At 46.0% G+C, this 23,503-nt stretch overlaps 1 protein-coding gene across 1 annotated transcript in view; it reads left to right on the top strand.

Annotated features, from left to right (window-relative positions):
• The window catches only part of slc27a6 (solute carrier family 27 member 6), a 29,699-nt gene extending 6,847 nt beyond the window's left edge, over window positions 1-22,852 (top strand). The window contains exons 5-10 of the mRNA XM_056265578.1: window positions 1,338-1,532; window positions 5,865-5,955; window positions 7,043-7,241; window positions 7,377-7,474; window positions 7,758-7,888; window positions 22,401-22,852. Coding sequence (XP_056121553.1) covers window positions 1,338-1,532; window positions 5,865-5,955; window positions 7,043-7,241; window positions 7,377-7,474; window positions 7,758-7,888; window positions 22,401-22,577 — 891 coding nt within the window. The 3' untranslated portion in view covers window positions 22,578-22,852. The remainder of the gene's footprint in view (window positions 1-1,337; window positions 1,533-5,864; window positions 5,956-7,042; window positions 7,242-7,376; window positions 7,475-7,757; window positions 7,889-22,400) is intronic.
• The last annotated feature ends 651 nt before the right edge of the window (window positions 22,853-23,503 follow it).

Raw genomic sequence — 23,503 nt, 5'->3', positions numbered from 1 at the left:
TTGGAACGACATACGTGTGAGTCTATAAGGACGTAATGTTTACTTTTGGACGAACGATCCCTTTCCTGCTGTTTTCTGAGCATGACTCATATGCATGTATGACCCTTTGTGTTGTTTTTGATGCTGTCTAGTTCAGGATGTGTCTAGTTCAGGTCGTTCATTTTGACATCATAAATGCTTGGTTTTAGTTTGTGTAAATGAAAGCGCATATATTACATAATCTCATAACAATAAGACCCGCCACGGTCCTGTTAGTTCCACATTAATGTCTTCATTATGCGTCATGCCTCATTACTGTGATCACGGACCCAGGACTCCAGAAGGGTCCGTACGCAGAAGCTCACTGCAGAGCGTGTGTGTCTTCAGTCACGCAGACAAACTCTGCAAAGAACGTAACCGTGTGCTCTGCGAATCAGTGAAAACAAACTTTTCGGTTTGTGTGGGGCTGTGTAGCGTTTTCATGGCTAACTGACAGACGGCTCTTTTGTTAATGTTTCTCATTCACGGTTCAGCGTGTCCCAGAGTCTGTCAAAGATCTCTTTGTGCCCGTCCTCTAACGGCCCGGACAGTCCCTACACCGATGTGCTAGCTTAGCAAACACACACAACATTACCGTAAGACCAAAAGTACACATTCTGCAGCAGGAACGTCCACATTCAGAATGAGTTTTCATAATGGGACATGTCTCGTGTAAGAGCAGGAAATGTTGTTAGTCAGTTCATTGATGAGCTTTAACTGACAGCACACACATCCACGAGGCTGTTGTGAATATGGAGTGGCTCTGCTGGTCTGACTGGCTCGCATTGTTCACCCACACACGGTCTTACTGAGAAATGCAGCACTGCAGGTAAAAATCACTTGGACTTGCATCGAAGGAGTGACCCGAGCCAGAGAGTGAGCTCTTTTGACTTAAGAAACCACCCAGATCACCCTAGCTTTGTGGTAGTGAGCTCTGCATGGTCAAACACCATTTCCCCCATTAACTACACACTGGACTCAATCCTCAAGCATGGCACTCTGCCGGTTTCTCAGGGCATCCAAGGCATCTCTGTAGTCTGACTACAGAGACTCTTTCACCTGAGTCTGAGGAGTCTGAGTGATCTGTGTGCCTTAAACTATTGCATTGTTTAAATGAATAAATTTTTAACTGTGATTTTTATATGTACATTTCTGAAATTCATAACTTGGACAGTTACCTCTGATAACAGATAAATTGTAATGTGGACTCCGTAAAGCTGCTTTGAAACGATGTGTATTGTGAAAAGCGCTATACAAATAAATATGAATAGAATTGATGGTGAAAAGCTTCATCTTGATGTGCTTTGTGTGTCTGTTAGGCAGAGAATGAGAAGGATCACAGGGTGCTCATGGGTGTTGGGAACGGTCTCCGGCAGGACGTTTGGAGAGAGTTCCTCCGGCGTTTCGGGGAGATCCGCATGTGTGAGATCTACGGCTCCACCGAAGGAAACCTGTGCTTCATGAACCACCTCGGCAAGGTCGGAGCCGTCGGACGCTCCAATTTCTTTTACAAGGTCAGTTCAGAAACTCTTCAATTCACCGTGGGCTTATGATTGTCAAGTTTAAAGGGCAACAAAAAGATAAGCAAGTCTTAGTAAATATTTAAACTAGATCTATAGGGGTGCGTCTCAACATCAAACATGGAACTGCGCCATAATTCATTTCTTGCATCTCTTTGCTTTGATGTCAAAGACCCAGGGTCAATGACCACCAGAGCAGTAATGTCATCCGTGTTGTGTGTTTAAGATGTTCTTGTTGAGTGCGTTTATTTGTTTTAAAGCTATGTGCTGGTTCAGGCTGAAAATTAAGCTGTCTGTCTAAAGTTTTTCCTAAATTAAGCTCAAAGTATAGGTTTTGTAGGTTTTACGCATACGCTAGTCAGTGTATGGTACAGTGCACATGTGCGCAGTCCACTTTTTCTAAACAAGAGTACTCTGTATGCTCAGCTTAAGTTAAGCACGTTTTTGCACAGTCAAAAAACAGATGAGACTGAACAAAAATTAATTACTGGAGATGCAACAAAAATAGACATGTTGATAAGTGCTTGTGTGAGGGGGTCAAGAGATACCCCAAAGAGATACTCTTGTTCTGTATGGACATATGGTATTAATTTGAATTTGATTTTCAAAACTCTGCACTGCAGAGACCCTGAATACTATCAGTATTGGGTTATTAATGGACAAGAAATCCATTCGAAATCTTGGAGTTCAACTTCAATTCAGTTTAAAGTATTAAAAATTAAACCCATGCAATTCACAAAGATTTCTGAGAACCTCAGAAAAAGAGCTGTTGTTGCTCATCAGTCTGGAAAAGGTTATAAACCGTCTCTGAAGAGTTTGGACTCCACAAATCCACAGTCGGACAGATCGTGTTCAAATGGAGGAAATTTAAGACACTTGGTCCCTTCCCCTGGAGTGGTCGACCAGCAAAGATCACTCCAAAAGCGAGACGTGTAATAGTCTGTGAGGTCACGAAGGATCCACGGGTAACTTTTAAGCTACTAAAGGCCTCGCTCACGTTGGCTGATGTTGATGTTCATGAGTTCACCATCAGGGGAACATGGTGTGCATGGCAGAGTTGCAACATCTACAAAAAGGACATTGCTGTCCGTCTGCAGTTTGCTAAAGATCAAGAGGACAAGCCAGAGGGCTGTTAGGGAAATGTTTTGTGGACAAAGTATATATGTTTATCTCATTTGTTTGAATGGGTTCCTCTTTGTCTACTTTTAGGACTTTCGTGAACATCTGATGATGTTTTAGGTCATTTATGCAGAAATACAGAAAATACTAAAGACTTTACAAACGTTCAAGCACCAGTGTATAGTATATACACTATATAAGTACTGGGACACCTGGTCACTACACCAACAGGGACTGTAATGACATCACATTCTAGATACATAGACATTAACATGGAGTTGGTCCCCCTTTTCTGTTATAACAGCTTCCACTCTTCTGTGAAAGCTTTCCGCAAGTTTTTAGTGTTTCTGTGGGAATTTTTGCCCAGTCATCCAGTAGAGCATAAGTGAGGTCCGACATTGATGTTGGATGAGAAGGCCTAGCTCGCAATCTCAGTTTCAGTTCATCCCAAAGGTGTTGGATGGGGTTGAGTTCAGGGCTCTGTGTGGGTCATCAGGTTCTTCCACACCAAACTCACCCAACCATGTCTTTATTCACTTTGCTTTGTGCACTGGTGCCCCGTCATGCTTGAATAGAAAAGGGCCTTCCCCTAATTGGTCCCACAAAGTTGGAAGCATAGCATTGTCCAAAATGTCTTGGTGTGTTGAAGCATTTAGGCTATGTACACACGGTCAGCCCAAATCAGATTATTTGTGTATCTGATAGGAATCTGATCTAAATGATCGACTGTCCACGCTGTGTATCGCAACTTTTCAGATCTGATTTGTCTGTCTCGGTGCTGCATTGGTATGACAATGACACTGCGTTGGCAGGCATACGCCAAAAACTGGTGCTCTTTTGTTTACTGGTATATCTGCATTGGTTTCTATGCCAACAACATTGCGTTGGTAGTAGGGGTGTAACGATACATTGTTTTGTTGAGATATCGCGATATAACAATGTTGTGCTTCACACCACTCCGTCTTGGTGATGTGAGGATTGCATGCAGCTGCTCGGCCATGGAAACCCACTCCATGAAGCTCCCGCCGCACAGGCTTTGTGCTGATATCAATGCCAGTGGAAGTCAATGGGATCAGCAGAGCGTTGCCGATTGTTACCCACTATACACCTCAGCACTCGATGACCGGTTCAACCTGTGACTTTCATGGTCCTCCGCTTCGGGGCCGAGTTGCTGCTGTTCTTAAACGCTTCCGCTTTCCAATAAATACCAATAAAACCACTTACAGTTGAGCATGGGATATCTAGCAGGGAAGAAATTTCGCAAACTGACTTACTGCAAAGCTGGCATCCTATCACAGCAGAGAGCTGCACGGGTCCGATTTTGTAAATCCGGACCCGCCCGTACCCGCAGTGCTTAAAACCGCATCCGACCCGTTTTCCGACAGCAGCACTAATTAAAATCCGCAACCTGACCCGACCCGGTTAAAATAGAACCGAGACCCGACCCGCACCCGAAATAAAATCAGTTTAGCCAATATAGACACTTTTTTCAAATTTTTATTGCCTTTGGCGGCTTGCCTTAAGACAAGGACAACAGCCGAAGCTGTCAAAAAGCCGATAGCCTATACAGAACATGGCTAACGTTACCACAAAATGCAATTTCGTCTAGCACATCAGACAATTGCACACCACACATTGGCCTACTTAACAGTTTTAAATTAGACAATAACAACAGTGTAGGCTATGTGATAATTTTAAATGAAAGAAAAGTCCAGTTGTATGCGAATCCTAAACGCTACATACACCGTCTTGAGTTTCGATGAAGTATTGTCGACAACTTTATAATCTCCTCTAGCTATTTTTTTTTCAACTCCTCACTATCCATCTAGATAGAAGACTCATGCAGCAGTTCGAGTGGTTGTGATTTTTAAAAAGTGAATGTAACGTTACGCCTAGAGAGTCATGGGAGGGCGCAGGCTCAAATAAACTAAAAACAAATATTTTATCAACTTGAAATACAGGGCAGGCATAGTTTTGTAGATGTGTTCCTAAAAATATGCATTTATTTTTACATTTGCATGTGACTGTATCCGACACAGTTGGATATTTTTCACCCGTTTGAGCAAAATTTGCGGGTCACCCGAACCCGTGCAGGACTCTGTATCACAGTCCCACGCTTGAATTCACTGAGCTCTTCAGAGCGAATCCATTTTTTTTACAAATGCTTGTAAATGCAGACTGCAGGGCTAAGATTTAATACACCTGTGGCAATGGGTCTGCAATTGGAATTCAGGAATTAAGTGGTTTTGTCCTTTATAGTGTGTGTGTATGTGTATATAAATGGCAACAAATATACCAGAACTAGATAAACAAAACACTATTTGTACCCTAGAGGAAATAGTATTACTGACACTCCTCACAGAGAGATGCTCCCTGTCTGAGGCTCTAAATAAAGAGTGATGATCTCTTGGCATATTGTCAACTTGTTGCTTAATCATGATTCTGTTTGCCATAATACATGATCAGTGTGAGCGGAAAAGCATTGACATGTAATCCTCATCGTGCTATTCTTAGATGCTTCAGATTACAAAACCTCCCAAAATATGGCTTACAACGTTCATGTGAGCGCATGCAAGATCCGAAATACTATTCTTAAAAATATGTTAGTGTGATACATGTCACACACATACAGTACTCGCATAATTGTTACAGGTGTACAAGTCAGGATCAACCAACAATAAAGGTGACTGGACATGTATGTATAATTGTATGTTGTGTAATTATAATTATTGCCTCGTCTTTATTAGAGAAATCTTTTTGTATGCATATGCAACAGAATCAAGATGTTTAAATCTATTTTTAGGATTATCAAGTTCAAATTATTGTAGTTAATATTATGTCAAATAAATAATAATATTATTGCAGCAATATTGTGCATGTGTGACATACTGTCTTTTAAATTAAACCGTGTGTTATCATAAATATCGGTTGACCACTAATTATAATCAATGAAGATAACTACATATCAATCTCATTAGATTTAATTGGGAGGAAATAATTAATAAACATATATCTTAGAAATGTTTTTAAAGATATAAGATCTGCATAGAGTTTAGTCCTTAAATTTGAAATATTTTTCAGCGTTCATGCTGAAGGTTGTGTTTGTTCATATCAGTCTCGTCTGTTTGAATGATGATGTCATCCAGCTGATATTTCTCCATAGGATCACGCTGTCTGAAACGCAGAGTGTTCTGTTTGTTTTTGCAGTTGATTTTTAAGTATGATCTGGTGAAGTATGACCTGGTCAGAGATGAGCCTGCGAGAGACCACAGTGGATTCTGCCAGCATGTTCAGAAAGGTGAGAGCATCAGAAACGTCCGAAGAAAGATTCAGCCCAGCCAGTGTCATTTACTGACAAAACATTAGTTTGGCTTTTTACACCTTTAGTTTGGAGGTCTCCACAGGCTTAAACTGAAGCTTGAACTTTACCCATACCAAGATCATTTGACCCGAGCCTACTGCTGGTAAATTTTAAGACCAAACCTGCCAAACCTGACCCGAACTCGAAATTGCTTTCTCACAACACATAACCTTTCACTGTATTTCAGGATTGCATGCAACAGTCAGTATAGAAAAATTAAGAAGAAAAAAAACAACAACCCCAGCTTCATCATGACAGGAACTGCCTCAGCACACGAACAAAAGAGAAAAACACATACTTGCCAGCAGTATTAAACTCTCCTGGGTTACCAACAGGTGTAATTTAACAGTCACATAAATCTCTCTTGGAAATTGAACGTCTTCAAAACAGAGTTTGCAGAAATTATTGCCAACTGTTCACACAAACTTCTCCTTATCAATGTGAAGGAATGAAGAGTTGTGAAGGAAGAGAACTGCATTGACAGCTGATGATTTCAGTCGCTTTGGATAAAATCTGTAAAAACGTCTGCTAAATGAGTAAAATGTAAATGGTTTCAGCACATGATTCAGTGAGAGAGGTCCAGTGTTGTTCTGATAATTTGCAGAACAATGGTAAATGTGAACGGACCTTAATGCCTTTCCAAATCATGTCCAGTCAATTGAATTTGCCCCAGTAGAGTCCAGTCTACGTGTAGAAACATCTCAGAGATGCAGCTGAGCTAAATTGCAGGTGTTCGGGTCAGAATATCTCTGTCAGTGATATTTCAGTTTTAAGACCGAACCTTTTTTCCCTAATAAATTTGTAAAGTTATCAAAGAGTCTCCATGGCAGTTTTGATAAAAGGTTTTTATTTTATTTTATTTGTTATAAAAGCCGGGTTATTTTGCCATGTTGACTGGCTCAGTAGACATGATCACATAATCACTGAAATATGTATAATAATTCTGTAAATACACACGATGACTTGAATTTTTCTCAATTGTTGCTGTTTTCTGCTAATGTGGTGTTTGTATGTTGATGATCAGGTGAGACGGGGCTGCTGCTGTCGAAGATCTGCAGTCAGAGTCCGTTCTTCGGATACGCCGGGAACAAACAGCTGACAGAGAAGAAGATCCTGCGAAACGTGTTTGTCAAAGGAGACGCTTACTTCAACACTGGAGACCTGATGGCTGAGGACGAGGAAAACTTCATCTGCTTCAAAGACAGAGTGGGAGACACTTTCAGGTAGAGCGGAGCACATGACCTCGAAGGCTTGTCGTCACCATGATGAAATATGTGTGATCAAGCATGTATGCATATGAGCATGGTCTTATTGATGAAATTAAACTAAACAATTTTGCACACTGCTGTTGTTTGCAGATGGAAGGGTGAAAATGTGGCGACCACTGAGGTGACAGAGATACTGGGACTGGTAGATTTTATTCAGGAAGTCAATGTGTATGGAGTCCAGGTGCCAGGTACTGTAGACTTCACATGAGCCAAAAACCCTTATTTTAGCTATAGCTCTTTTGTTAAAATGCTTTAAAATGCTTTGTATGATTGAAAAAAAAAAAACTCTTTTGGAATCAATATATAAATATTGCAAGTACATTTTTTAACTATATCACTCAGCCATACTGAAACATTAGACTGTTAATGTCTGTTAGATTGTTTGTATATTATTTTTTTACAAGCTTTGACTCTGTTTAATCTGAAGATATTTAATTGGAAGATAAAAAGCGTCTGGGTTTCTGTGTGCAGGAAATGAGGGCCGTGCTGGAATGGCTGCAGTGATTGTGAGGCCCGAGTGCACGTTTGATGGAGAGAAACTATTCAATATTGTCCTCAAAGAGCTGCCATCATATGCTAGACCTCTCTTCATTCGACTGCAGGTACAAAACAAACACTAACGTGTGTTTGTGTGTGTTTGTGTTTGTGTGTGTGTGTTTTGAAAAAGTGAAAATGGAGAAAGTTTGGTGTGATGGGTGGGTTTAGGGGTAGGGTTAGTGTCAGGGGAGAAACTATACAGTTTGTACAGTATAAAAACCATTGTCTATGGAGAGTTCCCACAAAAATAGTAAACTGTAAGTGTGTGTGAGTTTGACTGTGTGTGAGTTTGACTGTATGTGAGTGTGACTGTGTGAGTGTGATTGTCTGAGTGTGTGAGTCTGACTGTGATTCTGAGTGTCTGAGTTTGTGAGTCTGACTGTGTGAGTATGACTGAGTGTGACTGAGTGTGACTGAGTGTGACTGAGTGTGACTGAGTGAGTGAGTGTGTGAGTCTGAGTGTGTGAGTCTGAGTGTGTGAGTCTGAGTGTGTGAGTCTGAGTGTGTGAGTCTGAGTGTGTGAGTCTGAGTTTGTGAGTGTGACTGTCTGAGTGTGAGTCTGATTGTCTGAGTGTGTGAGTCTGACTGTGCGTGTCTGACTGTGCATCTGAGTGTGTGAGTCTGAGTGTCTGAGTGTGTGAGTCTGAGTGTCTGAGTGAGTGTGTGAGACTGTCTGAGTGTGTGAGTCTGAGTGTCTGAGTGAGTGTGTGAGACTGTCTGAGTGTGTGAGTCTGAGTGTACTTAGGGCGTGTCTGAATCCACTTTTGCTAGTTTAACGACGGGAAAAACGGTCGGCGCGCCCAGCGTATGGTCTAAAAGGGTTGTCCCTATTCTCTTAATGAGTAATGGGTGTGTTTGGGGGTAACGTGCAAAAAAACAATCAGAGTGTAGTATCCCATTCCCTTTAAAAGACAGTTGCGCTCACGCCCTGGCGGGTATGTGTGAGAATGACTGTTTGAGTGTGTGAGTGTGACTGTGACTGTGATTGTGAGTCTGACTGTGTGAGTGTGAGTTTGACTGTCACTGTATGAGTCTGACTGTGTGATGAGTATGACTGTCACTGTGTGAGTGTGACTGTCAGGGCCCTATCTTGCACCCGGCGCAAATGACTTTGTACACTGACGCATGTATCATTCCTATTTTGCACCCGCGCAAAGCGGACTTTTCCCTCCACAGACGCACGTCGGTTAACTAAGAAATACACTTGCTCTCCCCGGGGCGGTTCAGCGCAAAGAGGAGGCGTGTTCCGGCGCAAACTTTCCCTCATGCTATTTTGCTGTTCTATAAAACAATTGCGCCACTGACCAGAAAAAACCTAGTCTAAAGTCAGTGGCGTGTTGCGCGTTGTTCATTATGCTATTTTAAGCGCGCATGCTTGGCCACAATGTAGCGGGTGCACAACGCGCATACACGTTGATTCTCTCATCTAAGCAGCAGTTTTCATTTTTGCAAATCATACATCATTACGATATATAGATAGATAGATAGATAGATAGATAGATAGATAGATAGATAGATAGATAGATAGATAGACAATTTATTATAAAAGCATACATGTAGCTTACACATTTACCCAAATTATCATACGCCTGTTTAACAGAAGTTAATTTGGGTGGGTTTCTCCATCCCCAATGTCACTTCTCTGTGTTTTACGGCCCTGACGAGAACGTTGCTCTCCTCGGCTGTGAACCGCTCCTGTCGCGCGCCTGGCAAATCCGCCGTTATAATAGGAATCCGCTTTAGAACAAGCGCGCCTGCTCTTAAAGGGAATGTGAGATGACGCTCTGATTGGTTTATTTCACGTTACGCCCAAACCCCACCTATGAATAATGAAGCTACTTCAGACCAACCCCTTTTTAGATTTGCGCCAGGTGCAAGAGGCATTTATCCCGCCGGGAAAATAGCAACAGCGCTGGGATCCGCCCACAAAGTTACTTGCGCTTTGCGCTTTGACACTTGCGTTTCAGATCGTTAAAATAGGGCCCACACTGTGTGAGTCTGAGTGACTGCGAGTCTGAGTGACTGCGAGTCTGAGTGACTGCGAGTCTGAGTCTGAGTGACTGCGAGTCTGAGTCTGAGTGACTGCGAGTCTGAGTGACTGCGAGTCTGAGTGACTGCGAGTCTGAGTGACTGCGAGTCTGAGTGACTGCGAGTGTGAGTGACTGTGCGAGTGTGAGTGACTGTGCGAGTGTGAGTGACTGTGCGAGTGTGACTGTGTGACTGTGTGACTGTGTGACTGTGTGACTGTGTGACTGTGTGACTGTGACTGTGTGACTGTGACTGTGACTGTGTGAGTGCGAGTGACTGCGAGTGTGACTGTGAGTGTGAGTGACTGTGCGAGTCTGAGTGACTGCGAGTGTGACTGTGCGAGTCTGGACTGTGCGAGTCTGAGTGACTGCGAGTGTGACTGTGCGAGTCTGAGTGACTGTGAGTGTGACCGTGATTGTGAGTCTGACTGTGTGAGTGAGTTTGGCTGTCACTGTATGAGTCTGACTGACTGTGTGAGTGTGAGTTTGACTGTCACTGTATGAGTCTGACTGTCTGTGATTGTGAGTCTGACTGTGTGAGTGTGAGTTTGACTGTCACTGTATGAGTCTGACTGACTGTGTGAGTGAGTTTGACTGTCACTGTATGAGTCTGACTGACTGTGAGTGTGACTGACTGTGTGAGTGTGACTGACTGTGTGAGTCTGACTGACTGTGTGAGTCTGACTGACTGTGTGAGTCTGACTGACTGTGTGAGTGTGACTGTGCGAGTCTGACTGACTGTGTGAGTGTGACTGTGCGAGTCTGACTGACTGTGTGAGTGTGACTGTCACTGTATGAGTCTGACTGACTGTGTGTGTGTGAGTTTGACTGTCACTGTATGAGTCTGACTGACTGTGAGTCTGACTGACTGTGTGAGTCTGACTGACTGTGTGAGTCTGACTGACTGTGTGAGTGTGACTGTGCGAGTCTGACTGACTGTGTGAGTGTGACTGTCACTGTATGAGTCTGACTGAGTGTGACTGTCACTGTATGAGTCTGACTGAGTGTGACTGTCACTGTATGAGTCTGACTGACTGTGAGTGTGACTGTGCGAGTCTGAGTGACTGTGCGAGTCTGACTGACTGTGTGAGTGTGACTGTGCGAGTCTGAGTGACTGCGAGTCTGACTGACTGTGTGAGTGTGACTGTGCGAGTCTGACTGACTGTGTGAGTGTGACTGTGCGAGTCTGAGTGACTGCGAGTCTGACTGACTGTGTGACTGTGCGAGTCTGAGTGACTGTGAGTCTGACTGACTGTGTGAGTGTGACTGTGCGAGTCTGACTGACTGTGTGAGTGTAACTGTGCGAGTCTGACTGACTGTGAGTGTGACTGTGCGAGTCTGACTGACTGTGCGAGTCTGACTGACTGTGCGAGTGTGACTGACTGTGCGAGTGTGACTGTGAGAGTCTGAGTAACTGTGCGAGAGTCTGAGTGACTGTAGGAGAGTCTGAGTGACTGTAAGAGAGTCTGAGTGACTGTGCGAGAGTCTGAGTGACTGTAGCAGAGTCTGAGTGACTGTAGCAGAGTCTGAGTGACTGTAGCAGAGTCTGAGTGACTGTGCGAGTGTCTGAGTGACTGTGCGAGAGTCTGAGTGACAGAGTGTGACTGCGAGTCTGAGTGACTGTGCGAGTGTGAGTGACTGCGAGTGTGACTGCGAGTCTGAGTGACTGTGAGTGACTGCAAGTGTGACTGTGATTGTGAGTCTGACTGTGTGAGTGTGACTGTCAATGTATGAGTCTGACTGACTGTGTGAGTTTGACTGTCACTGTATGAGTCTGACTGACTGTGACTGTGAGTCTGACTGTGTGAGTGTGAGTTTGACTGTCACTGTATGAGTCTGACTGACTGTGTGAGTGTAACTGTGTGAGTCTGACTGACTGTGAGTGACTGTGTGTCTGAGTGACTGTGACTGTCACTGTCTGACTCACTGTGTGAGTGTGAGTCTGTCAAAACTCACACAGTCAGACTGTGAGTCTGACTGACTGTGCGAGAGTCTGAGTGACTGTAATGGTAATGGTAAATGGACTGCATTTATATAGCGCTTTCACAGACCCAATGGCCACCCAATGGCCACTGACTGACTGTGTGAGTGTGACTGTGCGAGAGTCTGAGTGACGGTAATGGTAATGGTAAATGGACTGCATTTATATAGCGCTTTCACAGACCCAATGGCCACCAAAGCGCTTTACAATTTGCCTCACATTCACCCATTCACTCACTCATTCATACACCGACGGGCGACGGCAGCCATGCAAGGCGCCATACAGCTCGTCAGGAGCAGCTGGGGTTAGGTGTCTTGCTCATGGACACCTCGACACTTGGTCAGGTGGAACCGAGGATTGAACCACCAACCTTCCGGTTTGTAGACAACCCACATGAACCACTGAGCCACTGCCGCCCCTGTGCGAGAGTCTGAGTGACTGCGAGAGTCTGAGTGACTGTAGGAGAGTCTGAGTGACTGTAGGAGAATCTGAGTGACTGTGCGAGAGTCTGAGTGACTGCGAGAGTCTGAGTGTCTGTAGGAGAGTCTGAGTGACTGTGCGAGAGTCTGAGTGTCTGTAGGACAGTCTGAGTGACTGCGAGTCTAACTGACTGTGTGAGTGTGAGTTTGACTGTCACTGTATGAGTCTGACTGACTGTGACTGTGAGTCTGACTGTGTGAGTGTGAGTTTGACTGTCACTGTATGAGTCTGACTGACTGTGTGAGTGAGTTTAACTGTCACTGTATGAGTCTGACTGACTGTGACTGTGAGTCTGACTGACTGTGACTGTGAGTCTGACTGTGTGAGTTTGACTGTCACTGTATGAGTCTGACTGACTGTGTGTGTGAGTTTAACTGTCACTGTATGAGTCTGACTGACTGTGTGAGTGTGACTGGCACTGTATGAGTCTGACTGACTGTGAGTGTGACTGACTGTGTGAGTGTGACTGCGAGTCTGACTGACTGTGTGAGTGTGACTGAGTGTGTGAGTGTGACTGTGCGAGTCTGACTGACTGTATGAGTCTGACTGACTGTGTGAGTGTGACTGTCACTGTATGAGTCTGACTGACTGTGAGTGTGACTGTCACTGTGTGAGTCTGAGTGACTGCAAGTCTGACTGACTGTGTGAGTTTGACTGTGTGAGTCTGACTGACTGTGAGTGTGACTGTGCGAGTCTGACTGACTGTGTGAGTGTGACTGTGCGAGTCTGAGTGACTGCGAGTCTGACTGACTGTGTGAGTGTGACTGTGTGAGTGTGACTGTGTGAGTCTGAGTGACTGTGAGTGTGACTGCGAGTCTGACTGACTGTGTGAGTCTGACTGTGAGTGTGACTGTGCGAGTCTGACTGACTGTGTGAGTGTGACTGTGCGAGTCTGAGTGACTGCGAGTCTGACTGACTGTGCGAGTCTGACTGACTGTGTGAGTGTGACTGTGCGAGTCTGAGTGACTGTGCGAGTCTCAGTGACTGCTAGTCTGACTGACTGTGCGAGTGTGACTGTGCGAGTCTGAGTGACTGCGAGTCTGACTGACTGTGTGAGTGTGACTGTGGGAGTCTGACTGACTGTGTGAGTGTAACTGTGCGAGTCTGACTGACTGTGAGTGTGACTGCGAGACTGACTGTGTGAGTGTGACTGTGCGAGTCTGAGTGACTGTGAGTGTGACTGTCACTGTATGAGTCTGACTGACTGTGTGAGTGTGAGTTTGACTGTCACTGTATGAGTCTGACTGTGATTGTGAGTCTGACTGTGTGAGTGTGAGTTTGACTGTCACTGTGTGAGTGTGACTGTCACTGTATGAGTCTGACTGACTGTGTGTGTGAGAGTTTGACTGTCACTGTATGAGTCTGACTGACTGTGTGAGTGTGACTGTCACTATAAGTCTGACTGACTGTGAGTGTGACTGACTGTGTGAGTGTGACTGTGCGAGTCTGACTGACTGTGTGAGTGTGACTGCGAGTCTGACTGACTGTGTGAGTCTGACTGACTGTGTGAGTGTGACTGACTGTGTGAGTGTGACTGCGAGTCTGAGTGACTGCGATTCTGACTGACTGTATGAGTCTGACTGTGTGAGTGTGAGTGTCACTGTATGAGTCTGCCTGACTGTGAGTGTGACTGTCACTGTGTGAGTCTGAGTGACTGCAAGTCTGACTGACTGTGTGAGTGTGACTGTGCGAGTCTGAGTGACTGTGCGAGTGTGACTGTCACTGTATGAGTCTGACTGTCTGTGTGAGTGTGACTGTGTGAGTGTGACTGTGTGAGTGTGACTGTGCAAGTCTGAGTGACTGCGAGTCTGAGTGACTGTGCGAGTCTGAGTGACTGCGAGTCTGACTGACTGTGTGAGTGTGACTGTGCGAGTCTGACTGACTGTGTGAGTAACTGTGCGAGTCTGACTGACTGTGAGTGTGACTGTGCGAGTCTGACTGACTGTGCGAGTCTGACTGACTGTGTGAGTGTGACTGTGCAAGAGTCTGAGTGACTGTGCGAGAGTCTGAGTGACTGTGCGAGAGTCTGAGTGACTGTAGGAGAGTCTGAGTGACTGTAGGAGAGTCTGAGTGACTGTACGAGAGTCTGAGTGACTGCGAGAGTCTGAGTGACTGCGAGAGTCTGAGTGACTGTGCGAGAGTCTGAGTGACTGTAGGAGAGTCTGAGTGACTGTGCGAGAGTCTGAGTGTCTGTAGGAGATTCTGAGTGACTGTGCGAGAGTCTGAGTGACTGTAGGAGAGTCTGAGTGACTGTGCGAGAGTCTGAGTGTCTGTAGGAGATTCTGAGTGACTGTGCGAGTCTGAGTGACTGCGAGTCTGACTGACTGTGTGAGTGTGACTGTGCGAGTCTGAGTGACTGTGTGAGTGTGACTGTGCGAGTCTGAGTGACTGCGAGTCTGACTGACTGTGTGAGTGTGACTGTGCGAGTCTGACTGACTGCGTGAGTGTAACTGTGTGAGTCTGACTGACTGTGAGTGTGACTGCGAGTCTGACTGACTGTGTGAGTGTGACTGTGCGAGTCTGAGTGACTGTGAGTGTGAGTTTGACTGTCACTGTATGAGTCTGAATGACTGTGAGTGTGAGTTTGACTGTCACTGTATGAGTCTGACTGACTGTGTGAGTGTGACTGTCACTGTATGAGTCTGACTGACTGTGAGAGTTTGACTGTCACTGTATGAGTTTGACTGACTGTGAGTGTGAGTTTGACTGTCACTGTATGAGTCTGACTGACTGTGTGAGTGTGACTGTCACTGTATGAGTCTGACTGACTGTGTAAGTGAGTTTAACTGTCACTGTATGAGTCTGACTGACTGTGACTGTGAGTCTGACTGTGAGTGTGAGTTTGACTGTCACTGTATGAGTCTGACTGACTGTGTGTGTGAGTTTAACTGTCACTGTATGAGTCTGACTGACTGTGTGAGTGTCACTGTATGAGTCTGACTGACTGTGAGTGTGTGTGACTGCGAGTGTGACTGACTGTGTGACTGTCACTGTGTGAGTCTGAGTGACTGCAAGTCTGACTGACTGTGAGTGTGACTTTGCGAGTCTGAGTGACTGTGTGATTCTGACTGAGTGTGACTGTGCGAGTCTGACTGACTGTGTGAGTGTGACTGCGAGTCTGAGTGACTGCGAGTCTGACTGACTGTGTGAGTGTGACTGACTGTGTGAGTGTGACTGTGCGAGTCTGAGTGACTGTGAGTGTGACTGTGAGTCTGACTGACTGTGAGTGTGACTGTGCGAGTCTGAGTGACTGTGTGAGTGACTGTGCGAGTCTGAGTGACTGTGCGAGTCTGAGTGACTGTGCGAGTCTGAGTGACTGCGAGTCTGACTGACTGTGTGAGTGTGACTGTGCGAGTCTGACTGACTGTGTGAGTGTAACTGTGCGAGTCTGAGTGACTGTGAGTGTGACTGCGAGACTGACTGTGTGAGTGTGACTGCGAGTCGGAGTGACTGTGAGTGTGACTGTCACTGTATGAGTCTGACTGACTGTGTGAGTGTGAGTTTGACTGTCACTGTATGAGTCTGACTGTGATTGTGAGTCTGACTGTGTGAGTTTGACTGTCACTGTGTGAGTGTGACTGTCACTGTATGAGTCTGACTGACTGTGTGAGTGTGACTGTCTCTGTATGAGTCTGACTGACTGTGTGTGTGAGAGTTTGACTGTCACTGTATGAGTCTGACTGACTGTGTGAGTGTGACTGTCACTATGAGTCTGACTGACTCTGAGTGTGACTGACTGTGTGAGTGTGACTGCGAGTCTGAGTGACTACGATTCTGACTGACTGTATGAGTCTGACTGTGTGAGTGTGACTGTCACTGTATGAGTCTGACTGACTGTGAGTGTGACTGTCACTGTGTGAGTCTGAGTGACTGCAAGTCTGACTGACTGTGTGAGTGTGACTGCGAGTCTGACTGTCTGTGCGAGTGTGACTGTCACTGTATGAGTCTGACTGACTGTGTGAGTGTGACTGTGAGTCTGAGTGACTGTGTGAGTGTGACTGTGCAAGTCTGAGTGACTGTGCGAGTCGGAGTGACTGCGAGTCTGACTGACTGTGTGAGTATGACTGTGCGAGTCTGACTGACCGTGTGAGTAACTGTGCGAGTCTGACTGAGTGTGACTGTGCGAGTCTGACTGACTGTGCGAGTCTGACTGACTGTGTGAGTGTGACTCTGCAAGAGTCTGAGTGACTGTGCGAGAGTCTGAGTGACTGTAGGAGAGTCTGAGTGACTGTAGGAGAGTCTAAGTGACTGTAGGAGAGTCAGAGTGACTGTAGGAGAGTCTGAGTGACTGTAGGAGAGTCTGAGTGACTGTACGAGAGTCTGAGTGACTGCGAGAGTCTGAGTGACTGTGCGAGAGACTGAGTGACTGTAGGAGAGTCTGAGTGTCTGTAGGAGAGTCTGAGTGACTGTGCGAGTCTGAGTGACTGCGAGTCTGACTGACTGTGTGACTGTGCGAGTGTGACTGTGCGAGTCTGAGTGACTGCGAGTCTGACTGACTGTGTGAGTGTGACTGTGCGAGTCTGACTGACTGTGTGAGTGTAACTGTGTGAGTCTGACTGACTGTGAGTGTGACTGCGAGTCTGACTGACTGTGTGAGTGTGACTGTGCGAGTCTGAGTGACTGTGAGTGTGACTGTCACTGTATGAGTCTGACTGACTGTGAGTGTGAGTTTGACTGTCACTGTATGAGTCTGAATGACTGTGTGAGTTTGACTGTCACTGTATGAGTCTGACTGACTGTGAGAGTTTGACTGTCACTGTATGAGTCTGACTGACTGTGTGAGTGTGACTGTCACTGTATGAGTCTGACTGACTGTGAGTGTGAGTTTGACTGTCACTGTATGAGTCTGACTGACTGTGAGAGTTTGACTGTCACTGTATGAGTCTGACTGACTGTGTGAGTGTGACTGTCACTGTATGAGTCTGACTGACTGAGTGTGACTGACTGTGTGAGTGTGACTGTGCAAGTCTGACTGACTGTGTGAGTGTGACTGCGAGTCTGAGTGACTGCGAGTCTGACTGACTGTGTGAGTGTGACTGACTGTGTGAGTGTGACTGTGCGAGTCTGAGTGACTGTGAGTGTGACTGCGAGTCTGACTGACTGTGAGTGTGACTGTGCGAGTCTGAGTGACTGTGTGAGTGACTGTGCGAGTCTGAGTGACTGTGCGAGTCTGAGTGACTGTGCGAGTCTGAGTGACTGCGAGTCTGACTGACTGTGTGAGTGTGACTGTGCGAGTCTGACTGACTGTGTGAGTGTAACTGTGCGAGTCTGAGTGACTGTGAGTGTGACTGCGAGACTGACTGTGTGAGTGTGACTGCGAGTCGGAGTGACTGTGAGTGTGACTGTCACTGTATGAGTCTGACTGACTGTGTGAGTGTGAGTTTGACTGTCACTGTATGAGTCTGACTGTGATTGTGAGTCTGACTGTGTGAGTTTGACTGTCACTGTGTGAGTGTGACTGTCACTGTATGAGTCTGACTGACTGTGTGAGTGTGACTGTCTCTGTATGAGTCTGACTGACTGTGTGTGTGAGAGTTTGACTGTCACTGTATGAGTCTGACTGACTGTGTGAGTGTGACTGTCACTATGAGTCTGACTGACTCTGAGTGTGACTGACTGTGTGAGTGTGACTGCGAGTCTGAGTGACTACGATTCTGACTGACTGTATGAGTCTGACTGTGTGAGTGTGACTGTCACTGTATGAGTCTGACTGACTGTGAGTGTGACTGTCACTGTGTGAGTCTGAGTGACTGCAAGTCTGACTGACTGTGTGAGTGTGACTGCGAGTCTGACTGTCTGTGCGAGTGTGACTGTCACTGTATGAGTCTGACTGACTGTGTGAGTGTGACTGTGAGTCTGAGTGACTGTGTGAGTGTGACTGTGCAAGTCTGAGTGACTGTGCGAGTCGGAGTGACTGCGAGTCTGACTGACTGTGTGAGTATGACTGTGCGAGTCTGACTGACCGTGTGAGTAACTGTGCGAGTCTGACTGAGTGTGTGAGTGTGACTCTGCAAGAGTCTGAGTGACTGTGCGAGAGTCTGAGTGACTGTAGGAGAGTCTGAGTGACTGTAGGAGAGTCTGAGTGACTGTAGGAGAGTCTGAGTGACTGTAGGAGAGTCTGAGTGACTGTAGGAGAGTCTGAGTGACTGTACGAGAGTCTGAGTGACTGCGAGAGTCTGAGTGACTGTGCGAGAGACTGAGTGACTGTAGGAGAGACTGAGTGTCTGTAGGAGAGTCTGAGTGACTGTGCGAGTCTGAGTGACTACGAGTCTGACTGACTGTGTGACTGTGCGAGTGTGACTGTGCGAGTCTGAGTGACTGCGAGTCTGACTGACTGTGTGAGTGTGACTGTGCGAGTCTGACTGACTGTGTGAGTGTAACTGTGTGAGTCTGACTGACTGTGAGTGTGACTGCGAATCTGACTGACTGTGTGAGTGTGACTGTGCGAGTCTGAGTGACTGTGAGTGTGACTGTCACTGTATGAGTCTGACTGACTGTGAGTGTGAGTTTGACTGTCACTGTATGAGTCTGAATGACTGTGTGAGTTTGACTGTCACTGTATGAGTCTGACTGACTGTGAGAGTTTGACTGTCACTGTATGAGTCTGACTGACTGTGTGAGTGTGACTGTCACTGTATGAGTCTGACTAACTGTGAGTGTGAGTTTGACTGTCACTGTATGAGTCTGACTGACTGTGAGAGTTTGACTGTCACTGTATGAGTCTGACTGACTGTGTGAGTGTGACTGTCACTGTATGAGTCTGACTGACTGAGTGTGACTGACTGTGTGAGTGTGACTGTGCAAGTCTGACTGACTGTGTGAGTCTGTGTGACTCACTGTATTAGTCTGACTGACTGTGTGAGTGTGACTGTGCAAGTCTGAGTGACTGTGCGAGTCTGAGTGACTGCGAGTCTGACTGACTGTGTGACTGTGCGAGTCTGACTGACTGTGTGAGTCTGACTGACTGTGAGTGTGACTGTGCGAGTCTGACTGCCTGTGAGTGTGACTGTGCGAGAGTCTGAGTGACTGTGCGAGAGTCTGAGTGACTGCGAGAGTCTGAGTGACTGCGAGAGTGTGACTGTGCGAGTCTGACTGACTGTGTGAGTGTAACTGTGTGAGTCTGACTGACTGTGAGTGTGACTGCGAGTCTGACTGACTGTGAGTGTGACTGTGCGAGTCTGAGTGACTGCGAGTCTGACTGACTGTGAGTGTGACTGTGCGAGTCTGAGTGACTGCGAGTCTGACTGACTGTGTGAGTGTGACTGCGAGTCTGACTGACTGTGTGAGTGTGACTGTGCGAGTCTGAGTGACTGTGAGTGTGACTGTCACTGTATGAGTCTGACTGACTGTGAGTGTGAGTTTGACTGTCACTGTATGAGTCTGACTGACTGTGAGAGTTTGACTGTCACTGTATGAGTCTGACTGACTGTGTGAGTGTGACTGTCACTGTATGAGTCTGACTGACTGAGTGTGACTGACTGTGAGTGTGACTGTGCGAGTCTGACTGACTGTGTGAGTCTGACTGACTGTGTGAGTGTGACTGACTGTGTGAGTGTGACTGCGAGTCTGAGTGACTGCGAGTCTGACTGACTGTATGAGTCTGACTGTGTGAGTGTGACTGTCACTGTATGAGTCCGACTGACTGTGAGTGTGACTGTCACTGTGTGAGTCTGAGTGACTGCAAGTCTGACTGACTGTATGAGTCTGACTGTGTGAGTGTGACTGTCACTGTATGAGTCTGACTGACTGTGAGTGTGACTGTGCGAGTCTGACTGCCTGTGAGTGTGACTGTGCGAGAGTCTGAGTGACTGTGCGAGAGTCTGAGTGACTGCGAGAGTCTGAGTGACTGCGAGAGTGTGACTGTGCGAGTCTGACTGACTGTGTGAGTGTAACTGTGTGAGTCTGACTGACTGTGAGTGTGACTGCGAGTCTGACTGACTGTGAGTGTGACTGTGCGAGTCTGAGTGACTGCGAGTCTGACTGACTGTGAGTGTGACTGTGCGAGTCTGAGTGACTGCGAGTCTGACTGACTGTGTGAGTGTGACTGCGAGTCTGACTGACTGTGTGAGTGTGACTGTGCGAGTCTGAGTGACTGTGAGTGTGACTGTCACTGTATGAGTCTGACTGACTGTGAGTGTGAGTTTGACTGTCACTGTATGAGTCTGACTGACTGTGAGAGTTTGACTGTCACTGTATGAGTCTGACTGACTGTGTGAGTGTGACTGTCACTGTATGAGTCTGACTGACTGAGTGTGACTGACTGTGAGTGTGACTGTGCGAGTCTGACTGACTGTGTGAGTCTGACTGACTGTGTGAGTGTGACTGACTGTGTGAGTGTGACTGCGAGTCTGAGTGACTGCGAGTCTGACTGACTGTATGAGTCTGACTGTGTGAGTGTGACTGTCACTGTATGAGTCCGACTGACTGTGAGTGTGACTGTCACTGTGTGAGTCTGAGTGACTGCAAGTCTGACTGACTGTATGAGTCTGACTGTGTGAGTGTGACTGTCACTGTATGAGTCTGACTGACTGTGAGTGTGACTGTCACTGTGCGAGTCTGACTGACTGTGTGAGTGTGACTGTGCAAGTCTGAGTGACTGTGTGAGTGTGACTGTGCAAGTCTGAGTGACTGCGAGTCTGACTGACTGTGTGACTGTGCGAGTCTGACTGACTGTGAGTGTGACTGTGCGAGAGTCTGAGTGACTGTGCGAGAGTCTGAGTGACTGTGCGAGAGTCTGAGTGACTGTGCGAGAGTCTGAGTGACTGTGCGAGAGTCTGAGTGACTGTGCGAGAGTCTGAGTGACTGTGCGAGAGTCTGAGTGACTGTGCGAGAGTCTGAGTGACTGTGCGAGAGTCTGAGTGTCTGAGTGACTGTACGAGTGACTGTGCAAGAGTCTGAGTGACTGTGCGAGAGTCTGAGTGACTGCGAGAGTCTGAGTGTCTGAGTGACTGTGCGAGAGTCTGAGTGACTGTGCGAGAGTCTGAGTGACTGTACGAGTGACTGTGCGAGAGTCTGAGTGACTGTGCGAGAGTCTGAGTGACTGTGCGAGAGTCTGAGTGTCTGAGTGACTGTGCGAGAGTCTGAGTGTCTGAGTGACTGTGCGAGAGTCTGAGTGACTGTACGAGTGACTGTGCGAGAGTCTGAGTGACTGTGCGAGAGTCTGAGTGACTGTACGAGTGACTGTGCGAGAGTCTGAGTGACTGTGCGAGAGTCTGAGTGACTGAACGAGAGTCTGAGTGACTGTGCGACGGGGAAAATGGGTGGGTTAAAGCACAAGCAGACCATCTAGGGGACAAGCCAGATTCCTCCATATATTTATGTACACAATATTAATCTCTTACATTGTAATCCTTGTATTTTTAATATTTGTCTAGTTTGTGTGCTGCTGTGCATCCCTGTGTGTGCAATAAGCAGAGTGTGTGTATGTGTAATAAACAGAGTGTACGCTTGTTGTGCACCCACCTATAGACACATATTACTAATGCGCCATTGACTTTAGACCAGGTTTCAGTTGGTCAACGGCTCAGTCTATTTCAGTTCCTCAAAATAGCAATGCTCCAACAATGCGCTCGAACACACACCTTGTTCTCAGACCAGCAGCCCATTGGCGCACAGATGGGCGCAAATGCATTTGATATTTAAATGCATTTAAATGCAGGACGTGAAAAGGAAAACTGCATCAGGCTGAACTAGCAAAAAACACTTACTATGACTGTGTGATTTTGACTGTGTGATAATCAGTGTCATCATATTTTTGTAAAGTATGTTTATTAAAATATAATAAAACACACTGACTTACATTAAAACAATTTAAGGCATGAAGGTAGATTTGAAGGGAAAACATTGTGTTTTCTTACACCTATAGTACACTGAACTGTGTTAAAATCTCAGAAAATGTAGTTTAGAGTTTCATGACCCTTTAATACCGGGTGGAAGCGGCCTTTAGACGTCTAGATTGGGACTTCTGGACTTTCGCATGCGCCCAATCAGTTTCATTATGTAGCTGCACTTCATCACAATCATGTCCACCTCTGTCTTCGGGACTGAGGCTTTCTCATGCTCAGTGTGTCATGTGGTTTGCGTCTGTAGGAGTCTATGGAGATGACCAGCACGTTCAAGCAGCAGAAGTTCGGTCTGGTGGAGAGTGGCTTCAACCCGTCCAGCATCAGCGACCCGCTCTTCTTCCTGGACTACACAGAGAAGAGCTACATTCCCCTCACCAGCTCAGTCTATGATAGTATATTAAACGCTCAGAAGAAAGTCTAGCGCGAGCCCTTGACAGCACCACGAGACCTTAGAGAAGTGATTTAGCCGTGCTGACGCTGAGGGACTCGCCGGCTCGTTTGTAGCGCTGTATATTTGATCAGCTTCCGTAGTGAATTATTGATCAGAGCTGCAGACCGTGTCATTCAGTGAATGTAGAGTTAGTAGATATATAAGAGGGTAATGATGATATGCTCCGAGTGGACATGAGCGAACAGTTGTGTGTGTGCTGATATCGACACAGGAAGTGCACAAAGACCTTGAGACGTGGAACAGGCCATCTGGCTAATATAACGTGTGTGTGTGAGTGTGTGAGAGAAGGAAAAGCTTTTATATTTGGAGACTAAAGATTATGTTCAAAATAGACACTTTCACATATTGCTATAGTGTGTGTCATATGAGCACATCAAGCTTTAACGTCCCACAATGCAACTCAATCCCAGTGAAATTTAATGGTTACAGTTAAATTTACAGTAAATGATGTAAAAAGGAATTCCAAACCAAATTCAGCACTTATAATCATGTACGGTGTATAATCTTGCTGACTTATGAAGCCAGTCTTACTGACATCTTTCTGACATCAGTCTTGACTCTTGAGTGGCTGTGTGTGTTTGAGCTATTTTAATAAAACCGGCCATCTTTGTATATGTTGATGTGTAATGTTATAATTATGTGTAATATACACATGCACTGTGAATACTTCAAATACACAGACTAAGTCTGACTGTGACTCGAACTGTATTTGTATTTTTAATTTTTTTGCTATAGTTCTGAGCATCATAGAAAGTGAAGATTTTCTTCTTTTTGGTTGATTATTATTTTGTTTTAGTCTTGTTAAACAGGGTTGAAACATTTGAGATTCACTGTGAATTATATTTAAAATATTTTTTTTCTTCACTTACTGAAGTGAAAAATATATGCAATGATGT

Source organism: Rhinichthys klamathensis, unplaced genomic scaffold (assembly GCF_029890125.1).
Source record: "Rhinichthys klamathensis goyatoka isolate OS25496 unplaced genomic scaffold, OSU_Roscu_1.1 h1tg000236l_1, whole genome shotgun sequence".
In the NCBI taxonomy this organism is placed as follows: Eukaryota; Metazoa; Chordata; class Actinopteri; order Cypriniformes; family Leuciscidae; genus Rhinichthys; species Rhinichthys klamathensis.
Note: the sequence above shows the minus strand (reverse complement) of the source record. Positions and strands in the feature narration are given on the sequence as shown.